This window comes from Agelaius phoeniceus, chromosome 14 (assembly GCF_051311805.1).
Source record: "Agelaius phoeniceus isolate bAgePho1 chromosome 14, bAgePho1.hap1, whole genome shotgun sequence".
Classification (NCBI taxonomy): Eukaryota; Metazoa; Chordata; class Aves; order Passeriformes; family Icteridae; genus Agelaius; species Agelaius phoeniceus.
The window spans coordinates 16,401,861-16,422,984 of NC_135278.1; the positions used below are offsets into that span (position 1 = coordinate 16,401,861).

The 21,124-nt window shown below is 41.9% G+C and overlaps 1 protein-coding gene across 2 annotated transcripts in view; it reads right to left on the reverse strand.

The window, feature by feature from the left end:
- Nucleotides 1–2,193: 2,193 nt before the first annotated feature.
- RPS6KA6 (ribosomal protein S6 kinase A6) overlaps nucleotides 2,194–21,124 on the reverse strand; it is a 37,842-nt gene continuing 18,911 nt past the window's right edge. The window contains exons 7-22 of one of the 2 annotated variants that reach the window (XM_077185880.1): nucleotides 19,797–19,903; nucleotides 19,493–19,530; nucleotides 18,318–18,460; nucleotides 17,482–17,552; nucleotides 16,124–16,212; nucleotides 15,645–15,709; nucleotides 14,802–14,904; nucleotides 13,636–13,760; nucleotides 13,197–13,319; nucleotides 12,662–12,751; nucleotides 11,884–12,042; nucleotides 10,469–10,630; nucleotides 9,992–10,068; nucleotides 9,165–9,282; nucleotides 7,990–8,130; nucleotides 2,194–7,107 (exon numbers count right to left, since the gene is read on the reverse strand). In XM_077185880.1, the coding sequence (XP_077041995.1) occupies nucleotides 6,982–7,107; nucleotides 7,990–8,130; nucleotides 9,165–9,282; nucleotides 9,992–10,068; nucleotides 10,469–10,630; nucleotides 11,884–12,042; nucleotides 12,662–12,751; nucleotides 13,197–13,319; nucleotides 13,636–13,760; nucleotides 14,802–14,904; nucleotides 15,645–15,709; nucleotides 16,124–16,212; nucleotides 17,482–17,552; nucleotides 18,318–18,460; nucleotides 19,493–19,530; nucleotides 19,797–19,903 (1,737 nt within the window). In that variant the 3' untranslated portion in view covers nucleotides 2,194–6,981. Of the gene's footprint in view, nucleotides 7,108–7,989; nucleotides 8,131–9,164; nucleotides 9,283–9,991; nucleotides 10,069–10,468; nucleotides 10,631–11,883; nucleotides 12,043–12,661; nucleotides 12,752–13,196; nucleotides 13,323–13,635; nucleotides 13,761–14,801; nucleotides 14,905–15,644; nucleotides 15,710–16,123; nucleotides 16,213–17,481; nucleotides 17,553–18,317; nucleotides 18,461–19,492; nucleotides 19,531–19,796; nucleotides 19,904–21,124 lie in introns of both variants that reach the window. The other variant, XM_054641373.2, reaches the window with a different exon arrangement.

A 21,124-nucleotide genomic window follows, 5' to 3' on the forward strand; every position in this document is an offset into this window, starting at 1 on the left:
TCGCTGCTTTCCCACCTCAGAATGGCTGAATTCAGCCCCAAACAAGAAGATTTTGACACAATAGATGACACAATACCTGCTTGCAACGCCTTGCTACCAGACCAACTTTCAGTTTAGCTGCCAAGACCTCCAGGCTGGGCTTTCAGCACAGCCCGGTGCCAGGTTAGGGACACACAGGGCCTGTGTCAGCATTCCACAGCTGCAGTTACCATAGAAAAAGATTTGTGATTCAATACAACGGGAAGGGACCTTAAAGCCCCTTTCCTTCCACCCCCTGCCATGGGCAGGGACACTTCCCCTCTCCCAGGCTGCTCCCAGCCCTGTCCAACCTGGCCTTGGATGCTACCATGGATAGGACAGGCACAAGCCCATCAGAGTTACACTGTGATTCCCCCACAAAAGCCTTAACAAGCAACAAACCCCCTTAAATTAAGGGATATCCCTCCCTCTGGAATTCCAGCCATCCCTGCAGAGACCAGGACACAAACCTGGATGCTGAGGGCCACAAGAGCCCGAAATGCACCTGTTCAGGAATAGGGAATTTGCACCATCAGCCAGCACTAGGGCATTACACTTCTTGTTTAAATCCTGGTACAGGATTGCTCTGGGGTAGAACTCTCTGCGTGCCAAAAATCAAAGAGCAGGTCCCAAACCAGCTCTGGAGAGTTCAGGATTTGCTCCAAGGCTGGAAATGCAAACAACCCCAAGGGGAGGGAGCCCTGCCCAAGCAGTGCCTTAAGGGGCTGCAGAACTGACCTCACCTCTGCCAAGAGCTTTCTGTGGCTTTCAAGAGGCCCACAAGAAGCCCCAACGTCTGAGAGAAGCTCCCCAGAGGTTCTGGAGGGAAACTGTTAAACAAAAGCTGAAATAAATACAGTTAAATTTGTATTTTGGCAAAATTGCCAGCAGACACTTGCTCCCTCATCCTGCTACAGCTGGGGCAAGCAAAGGTGGGAACATCTTTATCTTAAAACATTTTGCACCCCACAAAAAAACCCAAAAGAGATGTAGGAAGGTGCCTCTTACAGTCATAGATTCAGGGATGAATCACGGGGAAAACAGCTCCCGAGAACCAAACTTTGCAGGAAAACAAAGAACAGGATGCAATTAAGGCACATTCTGGAGTCTTTTTTAACACTTGGCTCATCCTTGTCCTTAGTCTCTCCAAATTCAGTCAGGTTGGCTTTTAATCCATGCCTTGTCTCCTCCCACCCAGCAACACCTTCACCGAGCCTGCAGATCTCAATACCTGAGACTCAGGGCTTTTAAAAATGGTTTTTAAAATGGATTTTAATGGTTTTGTCCAATTTGGTTTGTTTTTCCTGTCTGACTTGAGTGAAATCAAACAAATCATGACAATCTAGGAAGCTTGTACCTGCTGCCTCCTCTGTGGCTCCAGGCCCCCCTTTCTTCTGCCACCGCTGTCTTGTGTGAGCAAACAGCACCTGGGAGATGGACCTGAGGCAAAGGTGGGAAAACCTTCCTGTGCATTCAAAAAAATAAAGTATCTGTAAACCACTGTGAACACCAACAGCACCAGCACTTATCAAATACGTCAGGAGGACTTTAAACCCAGTTTTTGATGCCATTCCTGACACTTGTAATGCAAGTGCCTCTTTTCAAAGGATCAGATCTTTGCAGGAAAATTATTTCCTCTTAATATATGGAGTCAAATTTAATAGACTTTATTAGACAAGTTTTATAGATTTTATATTTAAAAAGCACAGAGGTAGATGATCCCACCCTGAGGTAATACATCAATCCTACCACTGAATGTCTTGTTTTGCTGCAAGTATGGCATGAAACACTTGACTGAATATCAATTTATAAATAGCTCTTGATGTATGTGAGATTTTTGGCAAGGTTTATGAAATAATTCATATACATTTAATTTAGGAATGTTTGCTCATTGTTTTTTATATCCATTTGAAAAACAGAAGCAAGCAAACTTCCAAGGCAGAAGTGATGGATTTCTGTCAATTACCAAATGTTATGAATTTGCAACTCTTTTTATTCTAGTACTCAAGGAACTGCCAGCTAATTAAAACTGTACCTTTATGATTATTCAGGGAGTTTGACAAAAATAAATACAATTTTGAGGTTGTCTTTGGTGTGCTGTAATTGAAGGCAGCAGTGCCAAGAGAAACACCACTGCACTGCCAGACCCAGCCTTGCAAGAAGAGGAGAACGTAGTACAATGCAAACTTTAATGTCAATATATACAGAGCTTTAAAGAAAACATTTCTTTTAAAATTAAATGAAATAAATACAGTATGATACAAAATCCACAATATGCTTAAGAGAAGGAAATGACAGTTACAATATCTGATAACGGGGACCTTGTGTAGGGTTTCATCTTTGAAGTACCTCAGAGCATGGAATTCATTGCACACTGTTCTCAATTAATGCCCTTTATGGAGATTCAGCCACGTGCCAGGAGAGTTTCAGCTCTAACCAGAGCATCAGTGCAAGATGCCAAAGTGCTTGGGACATTAAGACAATGCAATTAATTAATTAATTAGCAAACACTGCTCAAAAGCCTAATGAAAACACCCAAACCTGAACACTTGGTCCTGCAAAGCAGATCCACCTCCAGCATCCTTGTGTGAAAAACCCCACAAGAGAATTCAGGGTTATTCAAACTCACTATTGGTAATAAGCTATTGCCCAAAAATTATTAATTAAGAGATATAATCAATTAAGTATTTTTTAAAGCTTTCAGAGAAAGTTTGTTTTCATTACACAGGAAAAATCTCAAGAAAACCAGCTGCTGATGATTTTGTGGGAGACTTTCTAATTATGCATATTCTTACAATATTCAATCAGCTTCAGCCATATATTAAGGGTGAGGGTTTTCAAATTTGTATCCATTCTTCTATTCCCAAGGAACAGTAGAATTTGGAGGAGCAAATATTTAAAAATATTTGGAACAGGGACAGATGTTGTAACTCCCCTGCACTTCATTCATACCAAAGCAGAAGGCTGGTATGGGGAGTTACCAACAGCTGTCAGTGCACACCTCAAAGAGTTCCTAAAGTTTTAAGGAGAATTTTATGTTTTTAACCCTACACAGCTCCTAGAGGATTACATAGGACTCTATTATGATCACAGCTTCAGAAGCTTTCTTGAAACTTTGAGAAAGAAAAACTGCTCCTCCCTCCCCTCCCACAAATATTTGCTAACTTTTAGTTCTGGATAGGATTGAAAAGCTTAAGTGCTACAGAAATACATAAAACCCTGTGTTTGCATTGATGTTTCAGCCTAATTTCACTGATACAAACCAGGAGAATTATTATAACCTTGTGTAATTAACTCAACACATCTCTACAGACCAGTCTCTAAGTACACTGCAAGGAACTCCCACCTGCTGCAGTTTGCCAGAGGTTATTTTAACTATTGGACAGCTGAAAATCAGCTTTGGAAAAGGAATTAAAACATGGAAGACAAAATTCAAGCTCAACATGACTGACTTGGGTGAGGTTTTGGATGCCTTCTCTGGCTGCAAGAACATTCAAACAGAGGCCTCAGAGGAAGAGCAGGCTCAGCCCCCGGCACCTCCTGCCATGGGCAAGGGGAATTCACTGATTCTGCACAAAATGGGGAAAAGAAGAAAACCACACAAGCCACAGATCAGGGCTGGACTGCACCCAACCAGGAAAGCTCCAAGGAAGGGCCCTGTGACCCCAGCATGGGCTCACTGTGGTGCCACTGCAGTGGATGTGGAACAGGAATACAACAGAGCTCCTCACTTTATATCCAAGGGATAACTGAAGGTACAAACTGAGATATCCTGGGGTGAAAGAACAGCAAAAGAGTCCTGAGCCCACTCCAGCTCCAGTGGGAATCTGCTTTCTGAGCTGGAACTGATAATGATCATCACCAAACACCAGAGCAGGAGCTTTTCTGGCAGGAACCCATGGCCAAAATATTCTATCAATTAAAATTTCCTTCTGTGGAAATCCCTTTAGTCTGAATGCCAACTTCTGTGTAATTATGAACCTTTGTGAAAATGTAACATTTTTTCTGACTCAGTAAGGCAGTAAGAACATCACCAGTTTGTAAACTTGAACTGTGCCCAGATGATAGAAATAATTTCCACCAACCTTTTACTGCAGCCAGGGCACTCTCCCAGTACCTGCTCTTCCATCTCAAACCTTGCCTGACAGCTCATGAGCAGACCATGCTACTTTTAGATATCAAAACCTAAGCTGGGAAAGAAAGGGATGAGAAACAGGCAAGGAATTCCCAAAGGAGCCTCACAAAGATGATCCTTAAGTACAGTAAAAGTAAACTGCAAGTGAACTCTGTGTTCCTGCATATCCCAAATATTTCCAGGACTGATATGCTGAAATAGAGCAAGGGAACTTTTCCCCCTAAATAAGGATTCTAAGTGGCACACCAGGGTACACTGGCCTGTCAGATATAACACATCCATCTGTTTTCCCCACAATAAGACAACTCTGTAATGTTATTTTTACCCCTGAAGTACCACTTGCACTAAAGGCCAGCAGTGATATAAAACAGGGATAACTTTCCAGGAAATGTTTTAAATACTCAGCAATGAATCAGAACATCCATCTTGTTTGTGTTCTTTTCCTCTCACCACCTTTGTGCTGCACATCAAGAACAACTTGAGTCCCTTCAGCTGCTTCCAACTGCTCTTGTGCAAAATGCTTTTAAGGTGCTTATTCTGTGGTGCTTCTAAGCAAGCTAAAAGAAAATACCAACAGAAACACTGTTAAATGATTCATGGTAAAGCCATTAAAGACCAGCTGCTGCCTTACAGGAAAGCTGAAGACAATTCAAGTTTGACATTTCCATTGTATTCCAGGCCTTGCATTACCTCTTATCCCCAACACAGCTTTTAGGACTACATTTCAACCCACAGTACACCTTGACCTGGGCTCAGGGGGCTTAACTTCCATCACTTTGGTGGTTTTTTTGAGTGAATTCAAATTCTTCTGGCAGTCATCTTAAAATTTATATTAAAATGATCCTGACAGAGTGTTAGACAAGAGGTTTCCAGGCATTCTTGCTGGAAAAAGGAAAAGGAGGATGAAGCAGCTGCAAAAGGGACAGATTTTGTACTAAACAAAAAGCTTTCCAGGAAGCAGTTGTGTTCTTTGATAAGTGTTCAAGCATTTCAAACAGGCACCTCAAAACTAGGCACAAATGGCCCCTAAAGCTTCCAGCATCTATCAAACACTCAAGAAATTCCATCTGGGGGATGTTCTGTGTGATACAAAGAGCACACCTATGTTTGCTATATCATTAAGTCTCAAATCTACATATATTCATAACTAACTATTTGGCCAGATAATGTCCATCTTCCCTCACCACAGCAGAAGAAAGCAGCTTATCTAAAAGTATTTCCAACACCACCAAGTCCTTCACAGGTATAAGCAAAAACCAGCCAACACCTCTTGTGAGATGTGAATTATCACCACCATTCCTGGTGCTTGGGCCAGAATTCTCCTGGAAGTTTGTTTTTTTTGCTGTCTCAGCCCTGGGGTCTTGCATTTGAGAATTCAATGATGACAAATGAGTCTGACCTATGTCTGAGTTTTGGTCACTTCACAGCCTAATGTCACTAATATATTTAATATTTCTAATCATCCTGCTATGTCACTACAACTGCTCAGTGTCTACAGCTTTTGAAAACACTTCTAAGTGTATCTCTGAATGAACTACCAGCAGTCAGCATTGGTTTGGAGTCAGGAAAGCCCAAGGTAATTCTGGCCCTGAAATGAATTTCCTCTCCACCCCAGCATTTGGGAACAGCTGCAGTCCTAACACCAGGCAGAGAAGGTGAGTGAGTGCTGGCCACAGGATGCTGAAAGGAATTTGTCCATAACTGTGAAATTTCTTGGTCAGAATTCCCTTATCTGGGCACACAGCAAGGCTTATTTATTTTCCCAAGCTACCCCTACAGTTAGGCAAAGAGAATTTTGCATTTCTGTTCTGTAATATTTGTACATGCGGCGAGAGAGTCAGAGAGAAGCAACCTTCTAATTTAAAAAAACCAAATAAATAAAAAATAAACCCCCAGTGCCAAGTTGGTTATAATAAAGTGTCAGTTTGTCTCATATGCCAAACAAACCTAATATTGGGTGTATTTAGTGGAAAGACTGCTGAGGAAAATAACACAGTAGCTGTATTAATGGATGGGAAATATAAATAACAAAGGATTGAGCTGCATGATGTTGTTTTGAAGTGGCACCAATGTTTCTGAGAGCCTGAATGTTGACAGTTTATGCACATATTGACTTTCTCCAGCTCAGTGCAGGACACAATTTGTGCTAACAACCAGAAATGTTTGTTTTCCTGTCAGAGGCCATAACCAGCATTTCTTTTGGGTCACAAGAGATCAAATTTAAGTGCAGGATCTTGCACATCCCTTTGGTTTGTATTTCCATAGAAACTCCTCAGTTACTGGCACCATGCAAACACAGACCTAGCAAATCAACAGTGATGAATTAACTCTGGCACATCACATTGCTCAACTCTGCATAATAGTCATGGACAAGGGAAAGGAATTGAGTTGAACCAACGAAGTGCCCAATTACAAAATGAAGAATTTGCCCTTCACAGCAGGGTGTGAAGGTGTGAAGCAAGAAAACTCACACTGACACTTTATGTACAACTTGGTCATTGGCAACGGTCCCCTAAACCATTTTTTTTTTAACTGAACCCAGCAAAACTATACAGAATGTGAAAGAATATTTGCAACAGATCTCAAAGGACAGTGTAGAGAAATTCATTATGGTGTACCTGATGTTTAAATTAACTTAACAGATACGGCCTGTAAAACAAACACAGTATGAACCTGTGGATTTTTTTTTTTCTTTTTAAAAAAAGGACTTTTACAGAATTCAAGTAGTGTAGCAGGAAACCATAGATGCCTTTTGATCACAGGTCAGGCAAAATAGAGCCACTTGTTGGGTTTCCCCCTAGCTTGTCTGCTCAGGTGTCCCAGTGGATCTATAAGTCTGTGGATGTGAGCTTTTTCATGCTCCGTCGCTGAGCTAAACTGGAGGCTGCCACAGGCTCCAGCACTGGCTGAAATGTCTTGTGATTCAGTGCAGAATATGTAGCAGCCATGGCTCCCTAGAGAAAAAGGAAATATGTCATAATAATTCGTGTATGTAGAAGTTTTCATCAGAAAATAAAGCAATTAAACATTAAATACTTGACTAGCTCAAATAAAACCAAACAAGACTTGTGCCAGGTCATATGAATTCTCTGAAGTTTGTTAGGGGAAAACAAATCTGTTGTTGAACCCTTCCAATGTCTAAGCATGGGTGTCTAACACTTCTTTCTCTTTCTTCTGTATTTCTTCTGTATCCCTCAGATGTAGGAGTCACCTGGTGATGTAGGTCAGAATTTGTATCTTTCAAGCCAGATTAGCACCAATTTCTCAAACACAGCCACTTCAGTGGCCACTCAGCTCCTGACTTCAGACACAGGTCAAGAACTACCTTACAGAAACCACACACAAAAATCTCTTCCCCTACACAGAGGGGGAGTAATTATTAAAAATAATTATTTTCTAATTTCATTTGTAGAGGGACTTTATACAAGGGTATGTAGGGCCAGGACAAGGGGAATGGCTTCCCACTGCCAGAGGGCAGGGTTAGGTGGGACACTGGGAAGGAACTGCTCCCTGTGAGGGTGGGCAGGCCCTGGCACAGGTGCCCAGAGCAGCTGGGGCTGCCCCTGGATCCCTGGTAGTGTCCAAGGCCAAGTTAGACAGGGCTTGGAGCACCCTGGGATAGTGGAAGGTGTCCCTGCCCATGGCAGGGGTGAATGGTCCAGCTTTTAATGGTTTGGGTTGGTCCCCCCAACCCAAACCCTTCCCCCATTCCATGAATTTGTCTCACTATGTAACTTTAATGTGCTGGTACTACGGAAAACAAACAGAAAAAATGAGACTTCTGTCTGTAGCTCTAAACCAACTGCACTCCTTGCACATCCCCCAGGTGGCTTTACCTTTACTAGATGTGGGGCATCTTGCCTGTTGAGCTGGTAATGAGGCAGCTGGTCCCTACAGGCAATCCAGGAGTGCTTCAGCACCTGCTCGGCCGTGTACCGCTGGTGGGGATCCACGTGCAGCATGTGTGACAACAAATCCTGCAGGGAAGGGAACACAGAGATTGCTCAGCCCAAAGCATCTCAGGTGGCCTTTAAAGCAGCAGGGATGGCAGCAGTGAGAGAAGCACCCGATGTGGAGGGGTTTACACAATGCCAGCACACAGAGAGCAGCAGACAAACGGGATCATTCTGTGCCCTGACACTGCAGAAGGCTCCGAACAATGTGTGGTACTATTGGAGCAGCTCAACAGAGCCAGCCTTGATTGCAAAGCAACTCACTGTTGTGCCTTTCATGTTTATTATGAATATCATCTTTAAAAGACTAGGAATCCTATTCAAATGTAGCAGGCAGATTTTATGGAGGAAAGCTGTTATTTGCAAATCTCTCCCTTCTTTTTCATTCTGCACTTTGGGCTCTGCTGCCTCCTTACTACAAATTAATTCAGGGACAGTGAGACACCAGCAAGGAATTTTTCCTCCAAGAAACCACATAAAGCATAAAGCCAACAGCAATGGACACTTGTTTTTGCCTGTTAGAAGCATTAGCAACAAGCTACTGATTAATTACAACGTTGGTCCAAAGGAGAGGTGGGTGGGAAGGGCACAGAACAGAGACAGCAACAGTTTGAAATAAAACCAAAATATGAGCAGGCTGACAGAATGTTCCCTTTGTTTTAGGTACAAAATGTGAAGCATTCTTAAATACACAGAAGTGAATTTCTCATGCTAAGACAGCAAGAGCCAACAAGCATTCTGAATCACTCCTACTGAAATGAACAATAGTGCAGTTCCAAAGGACTGGAAAAAATATTTAAACATTAATATTTAATATTAAGGCTGATCTTTTCAAAAGGCAACACTGGTGATTAAGATACCCACAGAGTGGGTCAACACCATCCCAGGGAATCTATATTCATTACAGACAGAGTCTTTAAATAAAATGTTGGAGCAGATATCCTTCCCTGCAACGAAGTCTGCAGATAATAACTACACTTACAGAGCAGTCTAGCTGATAAAGCTCAGTAGATTTCATTGGAATGCTACAAAAATATAAAACCAAAACACATTTACACCTTTGCTGCATCTGAAACAGTGTCCCAGTTGCCTCCACTTAGAGAGAATTTTCCACTGCCTATCCGTACTAGGATCTCCTCAGGAGTATCATTGGGACCATTGGCAAATGGAGTATAGCTGGGGAGAGGAAGAAAACAACAGAAACACCTTGTTATACATAAAAACTGCAAAAAATTGGTAAAATCTTGTGAATCAGTCAATATCCCACTGCCAACAGAAACATATCCACATATATGAATATATACATAGAATAGAGAATATATACACATGCTATTGAATAGTAACATTTCTCATTTTTAATGGGAAGTACAGATTTATCAAGAGAGTAATTTCCCATAGACAGGATTTAGTCATAGGACTAAAAACCTGCTTTTCTTCTGCTAGAGAAGGATTCAGCAAACATCTCTCATTTGGCCACTAGATGCTTCCTAGAGCTTCATCAGGTTTGGATGCTGAGCAAACTCCAGAGATCACAGCCCAGAGTGTTCGACACAGGAATGCAGCAGGGGCAGGAGACACAGGGTGAGCAAAGGGGGTGGGGTGGGAGGACAAGAGGCTAAAGAGAAACCCAGCACTCATTTTCACAGACTCAATTCCCTCCTGAAAACTGGGGGAAGTCTCTGGCACCTCCAAGTCCTGCACTGGGAAGAGAAACCTTGATCCTACTTTGAGCTAAACGTGGATTATTTGGCTTTACTCAGAGCTGCCTGTCCCACCTGTGTCTGTGTCATTCCATCAGCCAATGCCTCACCATTTCTATGGAAGCAAGGATTCAGGCAACATTCTGGGATTTAAGGTAAACAAAACAGCTCAGAAATATTCTCACCCTGCCAACATTGTGTAAAGGAGAACTCCCAAGCTCCATATGTCACAGGCAGCATCATATCCCTGTCTCATGAGAACCTATGAAACAAAGAGTGTTAAATACCTGTCATATATTAAAAAAACCACCCCAAAACAAGACCTCAGCCTAGGGAAGGGTAAGACCATCCCTGGATCATGTGAGAGATTTAATTATTGACTTTCTAATATACAAATTGCAGTAAACACCAACAACACTTCTTGTTCCCAGATTATCTCTTAAGATTTTCAACAGGCTCACATCTTATTTTTGAGGGTGGACTCTGCTGTTTTTAAAGCAGGTTTATTATAAACACATGTACTCATGTTTAAAAAGCATGTGTGATTATATTTAAAGAAAAGTAGCAGAATTGTTGAGGTTTTTTTCCAAGCATTGCTGAAAAGTTTTAGCATCTGATGCACCAAAAACAGTACAAAGAAAACACAGAGCAGCTTGAAATACCTCTGGTGCCACAAAGTTTGCAGTGTAGCAGGGAGTTAGAAGCAGTCCATTTTCTCCTCGGAGTTGTTTTGCAAATCCAAAATCACAAATCCTGATAGAATCAGCATTGTTTGAATCATCAGTGTATAAAATGTTACTGGGTTTAAGGTCTCGGTGCACCACCTTTAAGCAAAGACATTTGAAAAGCCATCATTTAGGAGGAGCAGGTACATTTGTTTGTAATTTACAACTTATAAAAGCTGTTCTCTAGATTAATATACTTATGAGAGTTTTAAATAATTATATAACCTTAAAGTACCCCAAAATAAACAATTATATAACATGAAAGTACCCAAAAATTCTAGTTCAAGTAATGCAATAAAAACCTCCTGGCTCATAATGCAACTGGAACCAGCATCACCCTTTGGCAACAAGAAGCTGAATGCAGAGTCCAAAGGCTTTGCCAGCATAACAGGACAAGTTGTTTTTGTTATTCACCTTTATGATAAAACACAAAACCTCTTAGCAAGAAAACAAGCCAAGCAAAGCACAGAGGGTGGGGGAGTGGTGATTCCAAGCTGTGCCAGGGCTGTGGCTGGCAGTGCAGGCAGTCCCTCACTCACCCCTGGCAGTGCAGGCAGTCCCTCACTCACCCCCTGGCAGTGCAGGCAGTCCCTCACTCACCCCTGGCAGTGCAGGCAGTCCCTCACTCCCTCACTCACCCCTGGCAGTGCAGGCAGTCCCTCACTCACCCCCTGGCAGTGCAGGCAGTCCCTCACTCACCCCCTGGCAGTGCAGGCAGTCCCTCACTCACCCCTGGCAGTGCAGGCAGTCCCTCACTCCCTCATTCATCCCTGGCAGTGCAGGCACTCCCTCACTCACCCCTGGCAGTGCAGGCAGTCCCTCACTCCCTCACTCACCCCTGGCAGTGCAGGCACTCCCTCACTCACCCCTGGCAGTGCAGGCAGTCCCTCACTCCCTCACTCACCCCCTGGCAGTGCAGGCAGTCCCTCACTCACCCCTGGCAGTGCAGGCAGTCCCTCACTCACCCCTGGCAGTGCAGGCAGTCCCTCACTCCCTCACTCGCCCCCTGGCAGTGCAGGCACTCCCTCACTCCCTCACTCACCCCCTGGCAGTGCAGGCAGTCCCTCACTCACCCCCTGGCAGTGCAGGCAGTCCCTCACTCACCCCCTGGCAGTGCAGGCAGTCCCTCACTCCCTCACTCACCCCCTGGCAGTGCAGGCAGTCCCTCACTCACCCCTGGCAGTGCAGGCAGTCCCTCACTCCCTCACTCACCCCCTGGCAGTGCAGGCAGTCCCTCACTCACCCCCTGGCAGTGCAGGCAGTCCCTCACTCACCCCCTGGCAGTGCAGGCAGTCCCCCACTCCCTCACTCCCCCACTGGCAGTGCAGGCAGTCCCTCACACCCTCACTCACCCCCTGGCAGTGCAGGTAGTCCACGGTCTTGGCGATGGTGAAGAGCACTGCGCTCGCCTCCCGCTCGGAGAAGAATTTCTGCCGCAGGATCCGGTCCAGCAGCTCCCCCCCCTTCATCAGCTCTGTCACCAGGTAGATGAATCTGCCATCATCATACACCTGGGGAGAGGTTTAACAGGGCACTCACACTCAGAGCATTCTGACAGGGGTGACATCTGCAGTTACACGTGCCCATAAATGCCCTCCTCCCACAGGAGGGGCAGCACAAACAGCAGGGGCTGCCAGAGCAGGGAGGGCAAGGCAGCTCCTGTGTCACCCTGGGAACTCATGACTCAAGCTGCTAATTCATCACTCTCCATTCAAGTTGTTAATTCATCACTCTGAGTTACATTTTTTAGTGTAAGAGCTGCTGTTGGAAGGAGAGAGCAGCCCCACACTCCTGCCTGCTCTTCCCTTCCATTCTGGCACAAACAGGACAACGTGCAGGCCACTGCTTTCTCAGGTTACCAACACATTGGCTGCTCCTTTGAAACAAGAAGAAATATGGCATTTCTAACCTTTACATCATTCCTCACTTCAAGCTGCTTAAACAGACTTTAGAAAAAATTAATATCAGGACAATGCTGTGTTTTGATACACTCCCTCTACTGTTACATACTGCTCTCCCAGGAATTTTTTCTATGTAAAAGAAATTTAATGAATCCAAATAAACTGTGTACATCTGCATTTCTTTTTTCAGCACTGTCTAATAAGAGGGAGCAGAAAAGGAGGTACATACATCCTTTAAAGTAATAATGTTTGGATGTTGCCCATAACGCATGAGAATCTCGATTTCTTCTGAAGGATCCCTTTTGCTTTTATCAATTATCTGCAAAATAACAGGAAAAACAACTTGCATAAACGAAGTCTATTAAATACACACGTTTTTTGTATTTATATTCTCATTTCAACAACAGAATAAAAAAATTCTAGAGTTCATTACTTCTTACTAATCATGAGTAATTAATCTTCCAGCTTCTCATCCCATTTATTAATTTCTTGCTCTATCCTTGTTAAAATTCCATCATTAATGCAGCCTGTCCTGCTCCACTGAACAAGGAAATGCACTGGTCTGAAGCATCAATAACTCCCTGCAGCCCAGTTCCACCCTTGTGAATCTCATTTTATTTCAGGTATTCCCATCATTGTACACTATTTTCAGCTTCCAAGAATGTAACTGATAAACTCATAAAAACACAGCAACTGGAAAACTCACAAACCTAAGTTTTCAAACCTACTAGCCAATATTTTCAGAGTGGAATTGATGCCAGTACCTTCACAGCAAACTCCATGTTTGTAGCTATGTGGATACATCTCTTGCAAACAGAGTAGGAGCCCACACCAATATCTTCCTTCAGTTCATAGACATCAGTGAACTGTGCACTGTTTCCATGAAGCTGCTTTAAAAAAAAACAGGCAAGTGGTTATCTAAAGCAACAGGATTCTCTTTGCCATTACAGGATTCTCTTTGCCATTCTCTTTACATTACTGGTACCAACAGCAGAAGCTTCTCCTGCTTGCTCGTGATTTTTCTTTGAAATTCTGCCTCCAGAAAAACAGCCACTCACTTTTTAGAATTAAAAATACCCCATGGAAGTATGTAATGGGACACATTCTATAACAGTCTCCTCAACAAAGCAGGAAGAACTGTAAATAGTGAATATTGGTCAGTCTTTGGCACGCCAAGAAGTTTCCCAAAAAGCAAAACATTACCTGGACTATGGGCAGGATGTTGGTGAGGGGTGATATTTTATGGTCTTCTACAGTAGTAGTTGCAACAAAACTGAATCCCTTGAAGAGCTGGTGGGCATTTGCACTGGGTGGGACCCCTGGAGAATCTGGAGGCACACAGACACACAGGATTAGTGTGGCTACAGCCCAGCAAGGCCATTTCAGAGCACTCAGGACAGGGATGTCAGAAAAACCATCTTGAGGGAAGGGAAGCAAACAAGAGGAACACCAACATTAAATAATAAATAAAACTTCTGGTTTGTTATCTGTGCTCTCCTCTCTTATTCAGTAACAAAACACAAATAAGAATTGCAGAGTTTTAGATAAAACTGCAAAGCACTGCAGGAATTTATGTATGAACACATGTTTTAAGGAAGAATTTAACTGAAACAGAACTACTTATGGAAAAGAAATAAAGATCATTGTCTTGTGCTCAACAGCTTTGTAACACAGAAGAGCAACAACAGAATGTGCTGCTGGCAAGGCACAAGTGAGGCAACACAAGAATATCCAATTGGTAAATCTTCACTGAAAAGATACCCCTGAATTATCAGAATTAAGTTTTCCTCAGGTTAAATTCTGTGCACCTCTGAATTCACTGGCTGAAATCTCACAGTGAGCACAGCTCAGTAACTTTGTGCAGCCTATTAAGAACACAGACCTTCTCCAAACAATCATGAGAAGAGGGTTTAAAAGCTCGATGCAGCAGAAAGGAAAAAAATTCACAAAAGAAAACCTGAAGTGAAACTTGAAGCAGACCAAGAAATAATAATTATAATAGTTAATGCTTCTCAAAGCAAGGCATTCTCAATGCAATACTGACCCTAAAAGGAATCACTGCTGCAATCAAATTGAGTTTATTTTAATATTAAATACTTCCCCTCAAACACTGCAGCCTGACTTGAATCATAACTAGAAACCATAATCCAGCTTTTAATTTTCCATTCAATTTTATCTTCCTGAGTCAAAAATTAGCAAAATATTCAAAGAACAGAAACCTGCTATGGGGAACATCCTTCTTCATAGGACTGGAACCCTGGTGCATCCTTTCCTTTTAAATTTATCCCTGGCTTTTCTGCTTGTTGTTTTAGCATTAATGCGACCCTCCTGTCCCACAAACCTCACCAATTTATAGCCTGCACAGTTACCTTTTGGTGTTTTTGCTGTGAATTCTGGATCAAAACAGAAAGTATCTTCTGGCTTTCCAGAGGCAGGTTTGAATGGAGGCTGAATTTCTCTTCTGAACAGTTTCTGAAAAAGAAGGACAATGATTTAAGGGTCACCAAAGCTTCCATGGGTGCTGTTATTTTGCCAAGATAAAGGGTACAGGACAAAGATCTCAACCCATGTCAGGCACATTCCTCTTGGCAAGGAACTGCCCATTCTCAAAGCTCTATTCCAGGTTTTTCGTAATCCACCAAACTACATCAGGGAAAGATCTCAAATCTGCAATAAATCCCATTTACAGCTAAGGAACAGAAAACCTCATGTCAGAAGATGTTGAATCCCCATGCAAAATCCAGGAAGTTCTAAGAGCATTTCCTTGCTATTTCTTTCCTCCTTTCAGATCTAGTTTTTGCAGTTTTTTTAACTCAACCTTCCTGCACAGAAGTATACAGTATATTTTAGTTTAAAAATACAAACCAACTAACCAATCAAAATCAAAGAAAGGGACAGACCCTTCCTGCAGGATTCCTGGGAGCACCAGCAGCCTCTCCCAACTAGAAATGCTCTAATGGACCATTTCAGCTTGAGAATGCTGCAACTCCTAATTATTTAAAAAGTAAATGCATAATTCGTAATGAATACTCTCTATCTGCAGTAAATACTGCAGCTCCAGATGCCAAGGAATTAGAGGAGAAGCCAGGATGTGCCAGGCAGCAGTAATGCAGTGTTTGCTGTGCCCCATTCAGATGGAAATATTTCCACAAATGCTACAACACACAGAAAAATTAGCAACAGCTTTATCATTCAGATCCTTTTGTACTCACATTCCAGTCAACAGTAGAAAAAAAAGGATGTCTCTTGATTTCTTCAACTCCATCTGAACCAGCTCCTGAACAAAAGAAATTTAACACACTTGTGGGCAAAGTCTTTGAAGACTGCACTAAAAACCAGTTCATTTCTAAAAAGTTTGCACAGACATGGTTATTTGAGGGGACTGTGAATACAGAAATATTCTAAGGATGTAAAATACCCAGGGAGGCAAAGAGAGCAGAAAAAGCCCATAAATACAATGTCAATATTCTTTGCTATGATACTGTCAGAGCTTTGGCTCACTCCTAAGTCACTGATCCCACATTTTGACCATTCCTTGGCCAAACCCTGGAAGCCATGACCCAAACTAACAGGAAATGGTACCCAAATGTTACTGATCACCCAGAGCTTGAGAGTCTCTAGCAACTGCTTTTCTTTGAAATAAAAAGTTAGGCTGAGTTGATTATTCAAAGATCCAAAGAAATGAACCAACCTAATCTATTTGATGGGTTCCTTTTAAACAACATCCTCAGGAGACTTTGTGCTTCAGGGCTGAGGAACTGAGGCATTCCCAGCTTTGCTCTAAAGGAAAACAGAGAACAAGTCAGAGGAAGAAACTTATTTTAGTAAAAACTGTCTACATAGATTTCACTGCACAGTTTGATGTATCAAGGATCTATTCCAAAGCCTTGTAGAGAGCACACACTCAACTCATCAACTTTTTAAGTTTCCTGTTATAGGAGTGGTTTAAAATAAAACCCAACAAAGAACAAACACATCACACCAAAACCACCAAACCCCACCCAAGCAAGCTTTCTGCTCAAACAGAGTAAAATAATTCTCTCAGGAATATATAAGTATTTTCAAATGTATCTTCATGTCACCAGGAGGTTTTTACCAAAATAATACCAGTAACAGAAGAGACTCACCAAATCCCCAATTACCTGCCCTTGAAGTGATTGCTACTATTCCTCCAGGGCTCATTGAGCCACCATATAAAAGCTCACTGACTTTAGCATTTATTGTATTTAATGAAAACTCTAAAGCCAAGGCAGGAAATGCTTGTGCAGGACTGCAGCATCACTGGGAGTTGCAGGGAGGCAGTTCAAGGTCTGAGCCATCCTTCCACAGGCAGAGCACCAGGAACTCCCACTCAGGGCAGGCCCCAAGTGCCCTGTGCTGGGAAGAACAGAGCTCAGAGCTCCTCCCCATCACCCCTCAGAGGGCCCAGGGCTCTGCCTGTGCCAGGAGCAAACTCTCTGCTAGCTGAGCACAGACAGATGAGAACATATTTGCCCAACAGTTCCACTCAGTGAGCACCAGCTCACCCAGTCTGTCCAGTCCAACAGCTTCTGTTGTAACTGGGGCAATTTAAGATGAGAATTCGAGCATGTAAGGGCTCTCCACACATCTGTACACAAAGCAACACCTGATCCCCTGCTGCTTACAAAATAAGGTGTGCTGTAACAGTAGCAAGGGAGTGTAACAACAACAGGGGTGTAAATCAAGCTGCTCTCAGTCACTGCACTGTTCTTATCTTCATTATACACCCACAATCAAAGTACAGATTCACCCCTGAGATTTTAATTGCTGGGGGTTCTTAATGGTACTTCACAGTCTGGGATCTAAAGCTTATCAAGGGGCTTTGCTGTTTGCTCCTGCTGCAGCTCAGTGCTCTTAGAATCATAAAATGGTTTGAGCTGGAAGGGACCTTAAAGCTCATCTTGCTCCACCCCCTGCCATGGGGACACCTTCCACAAGACCAGGCTGCACAAGGAGTTACAACAAGCTGTTAAAACATGTTTAAAATGACATTTTTGGACTTCTGAAAAAGGAAGGAGATGTACTTACTTCAGTATCATATTCATAGTCTCATTTCGATCTTTACCTTGAAATGGCAGGGTACCAGTAAGCATTTCAAACTGGAAAGAACAAATGTTAATCTAAATCAACACTTCTTCCCCCAACTGCTGAAACAAAGTGTTAAACACTGCACTATTTCCTTCCTCTACACCACACTGGTTGAACTTTGACAAGATTATGGAAGTGTTCCCAAATCTAAAATTCTGCTCTCACTTGCAGTTTACAGGATGAGAACAGTGGCAAGTCTAGCATGATGATGATGGAGGAATATTATACATCAAGAAGGTACTTGAAAGTAATAAAATCTCCTCCACAACCAGTTTTAGATGTTGCCATATTCCAAAAACTGCAAGAATGGTAAACTCTAGAACAGTAGTTTACTTTTCAAGTCCATCTCCATGTCAGGCTGATGCTCTAACACAGCCCAGGAAGGGCAGAAGTGGTAGCAGTTACTGACTTATCACTACTCCACTCCAGCATTCCTTCCACAGGCTCACTCTCACAGAAATCCCATTAATATTCCTTCAAACCAAGCCTTCAAGTCTGTTTTTAAATTTAACTATCAAGTAACATGCAAAGTAAAAATACAAAGTGAAGTCTCACACTGACTACAACTGATTTTAACTACTAATTCAACAACACAGGATTTTTCAGGTGCCTGATAAACATTCCTTAGAGGTGAAAAATCAATTTTATTCCACCCTGTACCAATTCAGCCATTGAATTGTCCCCCTTACCCAAGCATTCCTAACCTGAACTGGACAAGCTTATTCTAAGTGCATTTGTGTGAGCTTAGCAAGGGAAGCAAGAGGCAAATACAGTACCATGAGGACCCCAAAGGACCACCAGTCAGCACTCTGGTTGTGCCCTCGCCTGTTTACCACTTCAGGAGCCATGTACTCTACAGTACCACAGAAAGAATAGGCCTTCTTCTCTTGGTCTACTGATTCCTTGCTGAGTCCAAAGTCTACAACAACAGCACCACAAGAATACAGCCAGTAAAGAATGGCAGGGGAACAGGAATAAATCAATAGATGGTAACTCAAAATGCAAGCGGTGAGAGGTTTGGGTTGGTTATTTTCAGAAATGTGATTAGCACAGCTCTCCATGGAACAAGAGACTGCAGCTATCTGGAGAGAGCACACTTATTTTACTACACACCTCCAAAACCATTCTAAAAGTCATTAAATTCATGATTAGCCATCAAAGTTATTACTGAATTAACGTGGCATTTGAAATCCTACACCTTTAGAGCTCTAAAACACTCAGTTCTCATTTTCTCTGTTTACTGCCTGCTTTATTCACACAAAAAATTGGATAAAAGTAAAAATCAGTTTCAAAGAGAATGCAGTCTGCATGGTCTGGTCTTACTGAATGATGAATAAATAAAATCACACTAAAAATATTGGTGTTACATAAGGCAACATGGTTCTGTAACCTGCCTCAAGTTCAGTACAGAACAGCCCTGCATTCCCAGAACACTTTTTTCCCTGTTGTGAATACACAAGTCCTTGACACTGGCTCAGCTCTCAAATATCCTTTTTTTCACAGGAGAAGATGATTGCTAATCAATGATCCCATCCATTGTTTTCACTTTCAGAAGGAAGTGACAAATTTAGAATTGAATTGTGTTTAAATATAGCAGAATTTTAAAAGGTCTGCATTTCATAAACCTGATCCCCATCACCATTATTCTATCAAGTCTTTAAGGGCTTAAAAAACATTTTTCTCTTGGAATCTAAGAGCAATACCTTAGATTAAACTATATGATGAAACCTCTAGTACAAAATCATCACCTTCAATGTAATTTAAAGCTTCCAGAAATTTATAGTAATTAGTTTTCTAAACTGTCTTTTATATACATCATTTTCTAGAATATATGTATTTGGATTGCTCCTTACAGAACTATTTTCTGCAATTTTATATGCATTTAAAATTGATAATACAGAAACTCAAAAAAACTTATTTACAAAGGGCTGTATTAATGAGTGGTGCCTACCTGTTAACTTGATATGTCCTGCTTCATCAAGCAAAATGCTGAAAATTAAAATTCACATTCACCAAAACACATAAAGATCAATGCTTACATAAAACATTTAAAATACAAGTGTTAAAAATTATGACATTAAATTCTGTTATTTTTTAAATGAGCTAATATTATTTCTTTTAAAGCACAGATACGTGTTTTACATTTTGTATTTGTTTACAAAGTCTTAACAAAAATACTTTTAATTTTTTATAGTGGAAAAGGTAAAGCAACAAGCAAAATACACATAATAGTGGTAAAATACATTTTACTTTACTTTTCTGGCTTCAGGTCCCTGTACACAATTCCCAAGCTGTGAAGGTGATCCAAAGCAAGGGCCAGTTCTGCGAGGTAGAATTTCACATCTTCCTCTGTAAACATAACCTAATAAGAACTGTATAGATTTACCTTCTGATCTTGTCTTCAGTTTTTAAAACTGCAATCTAAAAAATATATATTCCTGTCTGCCTAGATTTCAAAGTTAGTTTTGAAAGTCCCTTGTGAACTCATAATTCATGAGTTCAGCCAAGAGAAATTATTTACTAATATCTGTTAATTATAAAGTACACAAAGAACTACCTGCAATACTTAAATAAAACCATCAGCATTACTGCAGAGCATTCATTAACTTTTAGATAATAAATTGTTATATTTGGTGTAATTGACACCCAGCACTCCTCCTGCCACAAACCCAGACAGTTTTCCACTGCATCATAAAATTTAATATATGGCTGCTGTATTGGGTGAGTAAAAATTCACATTAACAAGATTTAGGAAAAAAAAAAAGCAAAAATCATTTAGGGAAAAAACATGGAGAATAAATCACTGGTGGCAATGACAGCCTGGGAGTTGAAGAACCTGCTCTGCTCTTAGGAAAAAACTATTAAAGAACCCTGGTGAGACACTGAAATATTGATGTTACTTCTAGAGCAGAGATGCACTTCTGTCCTGAACACTCCACAGGTTGCTTTAATTTAATATAAAAACTCTGCCTGCTTTGGCTCTTGCCATGTTCTATAGATTACTGGAGGAGCTTGGAATCTTTAAATGGCTGGACTGAATCTGGACTTTAGGGGGAACTATTCCCTTATTTGCTGAGTCCAGAACTTTAGGGGGAACTATTCCCTTATTTGATGAATCCAGAACTTGAGGAGGAACTATTCCCTTATTTGCTGAATCCAGAACTTGAGGGGGAACTATTCCCTTATTTACAGGATCCCAAGCTCTTCCAGTAAGCTGTAGAACACGCCAAGAGCCAAAGCAGGCACAGTTTTTGTATATTAAATTACAGCAACCTGTGGAGTGCTCAGAAGTGCAGGGCAGCCACTCAGCTCCCAGGTTCCTGTGCTCTGCATTGCTCAGGTGTGATCTGTTCTCCAGGCTCAGAATATTCCTGATTTCCATAGTCACAAGGTGAACAATGGAGCTGTGGCTCCACACGGTGTCACCTGCACACCTCTAAAGATCAATGCTCATGCTGGGTTTCACCTCTTGCAAAAGAGCAAAGGGAAACCTTGGATTTCATTCATTACTCCTTGGATTTCATTACTCCTTGGAGCAACCAAAATGCAAATCTCAGAATATAATGATGCTAAATGCTCATCT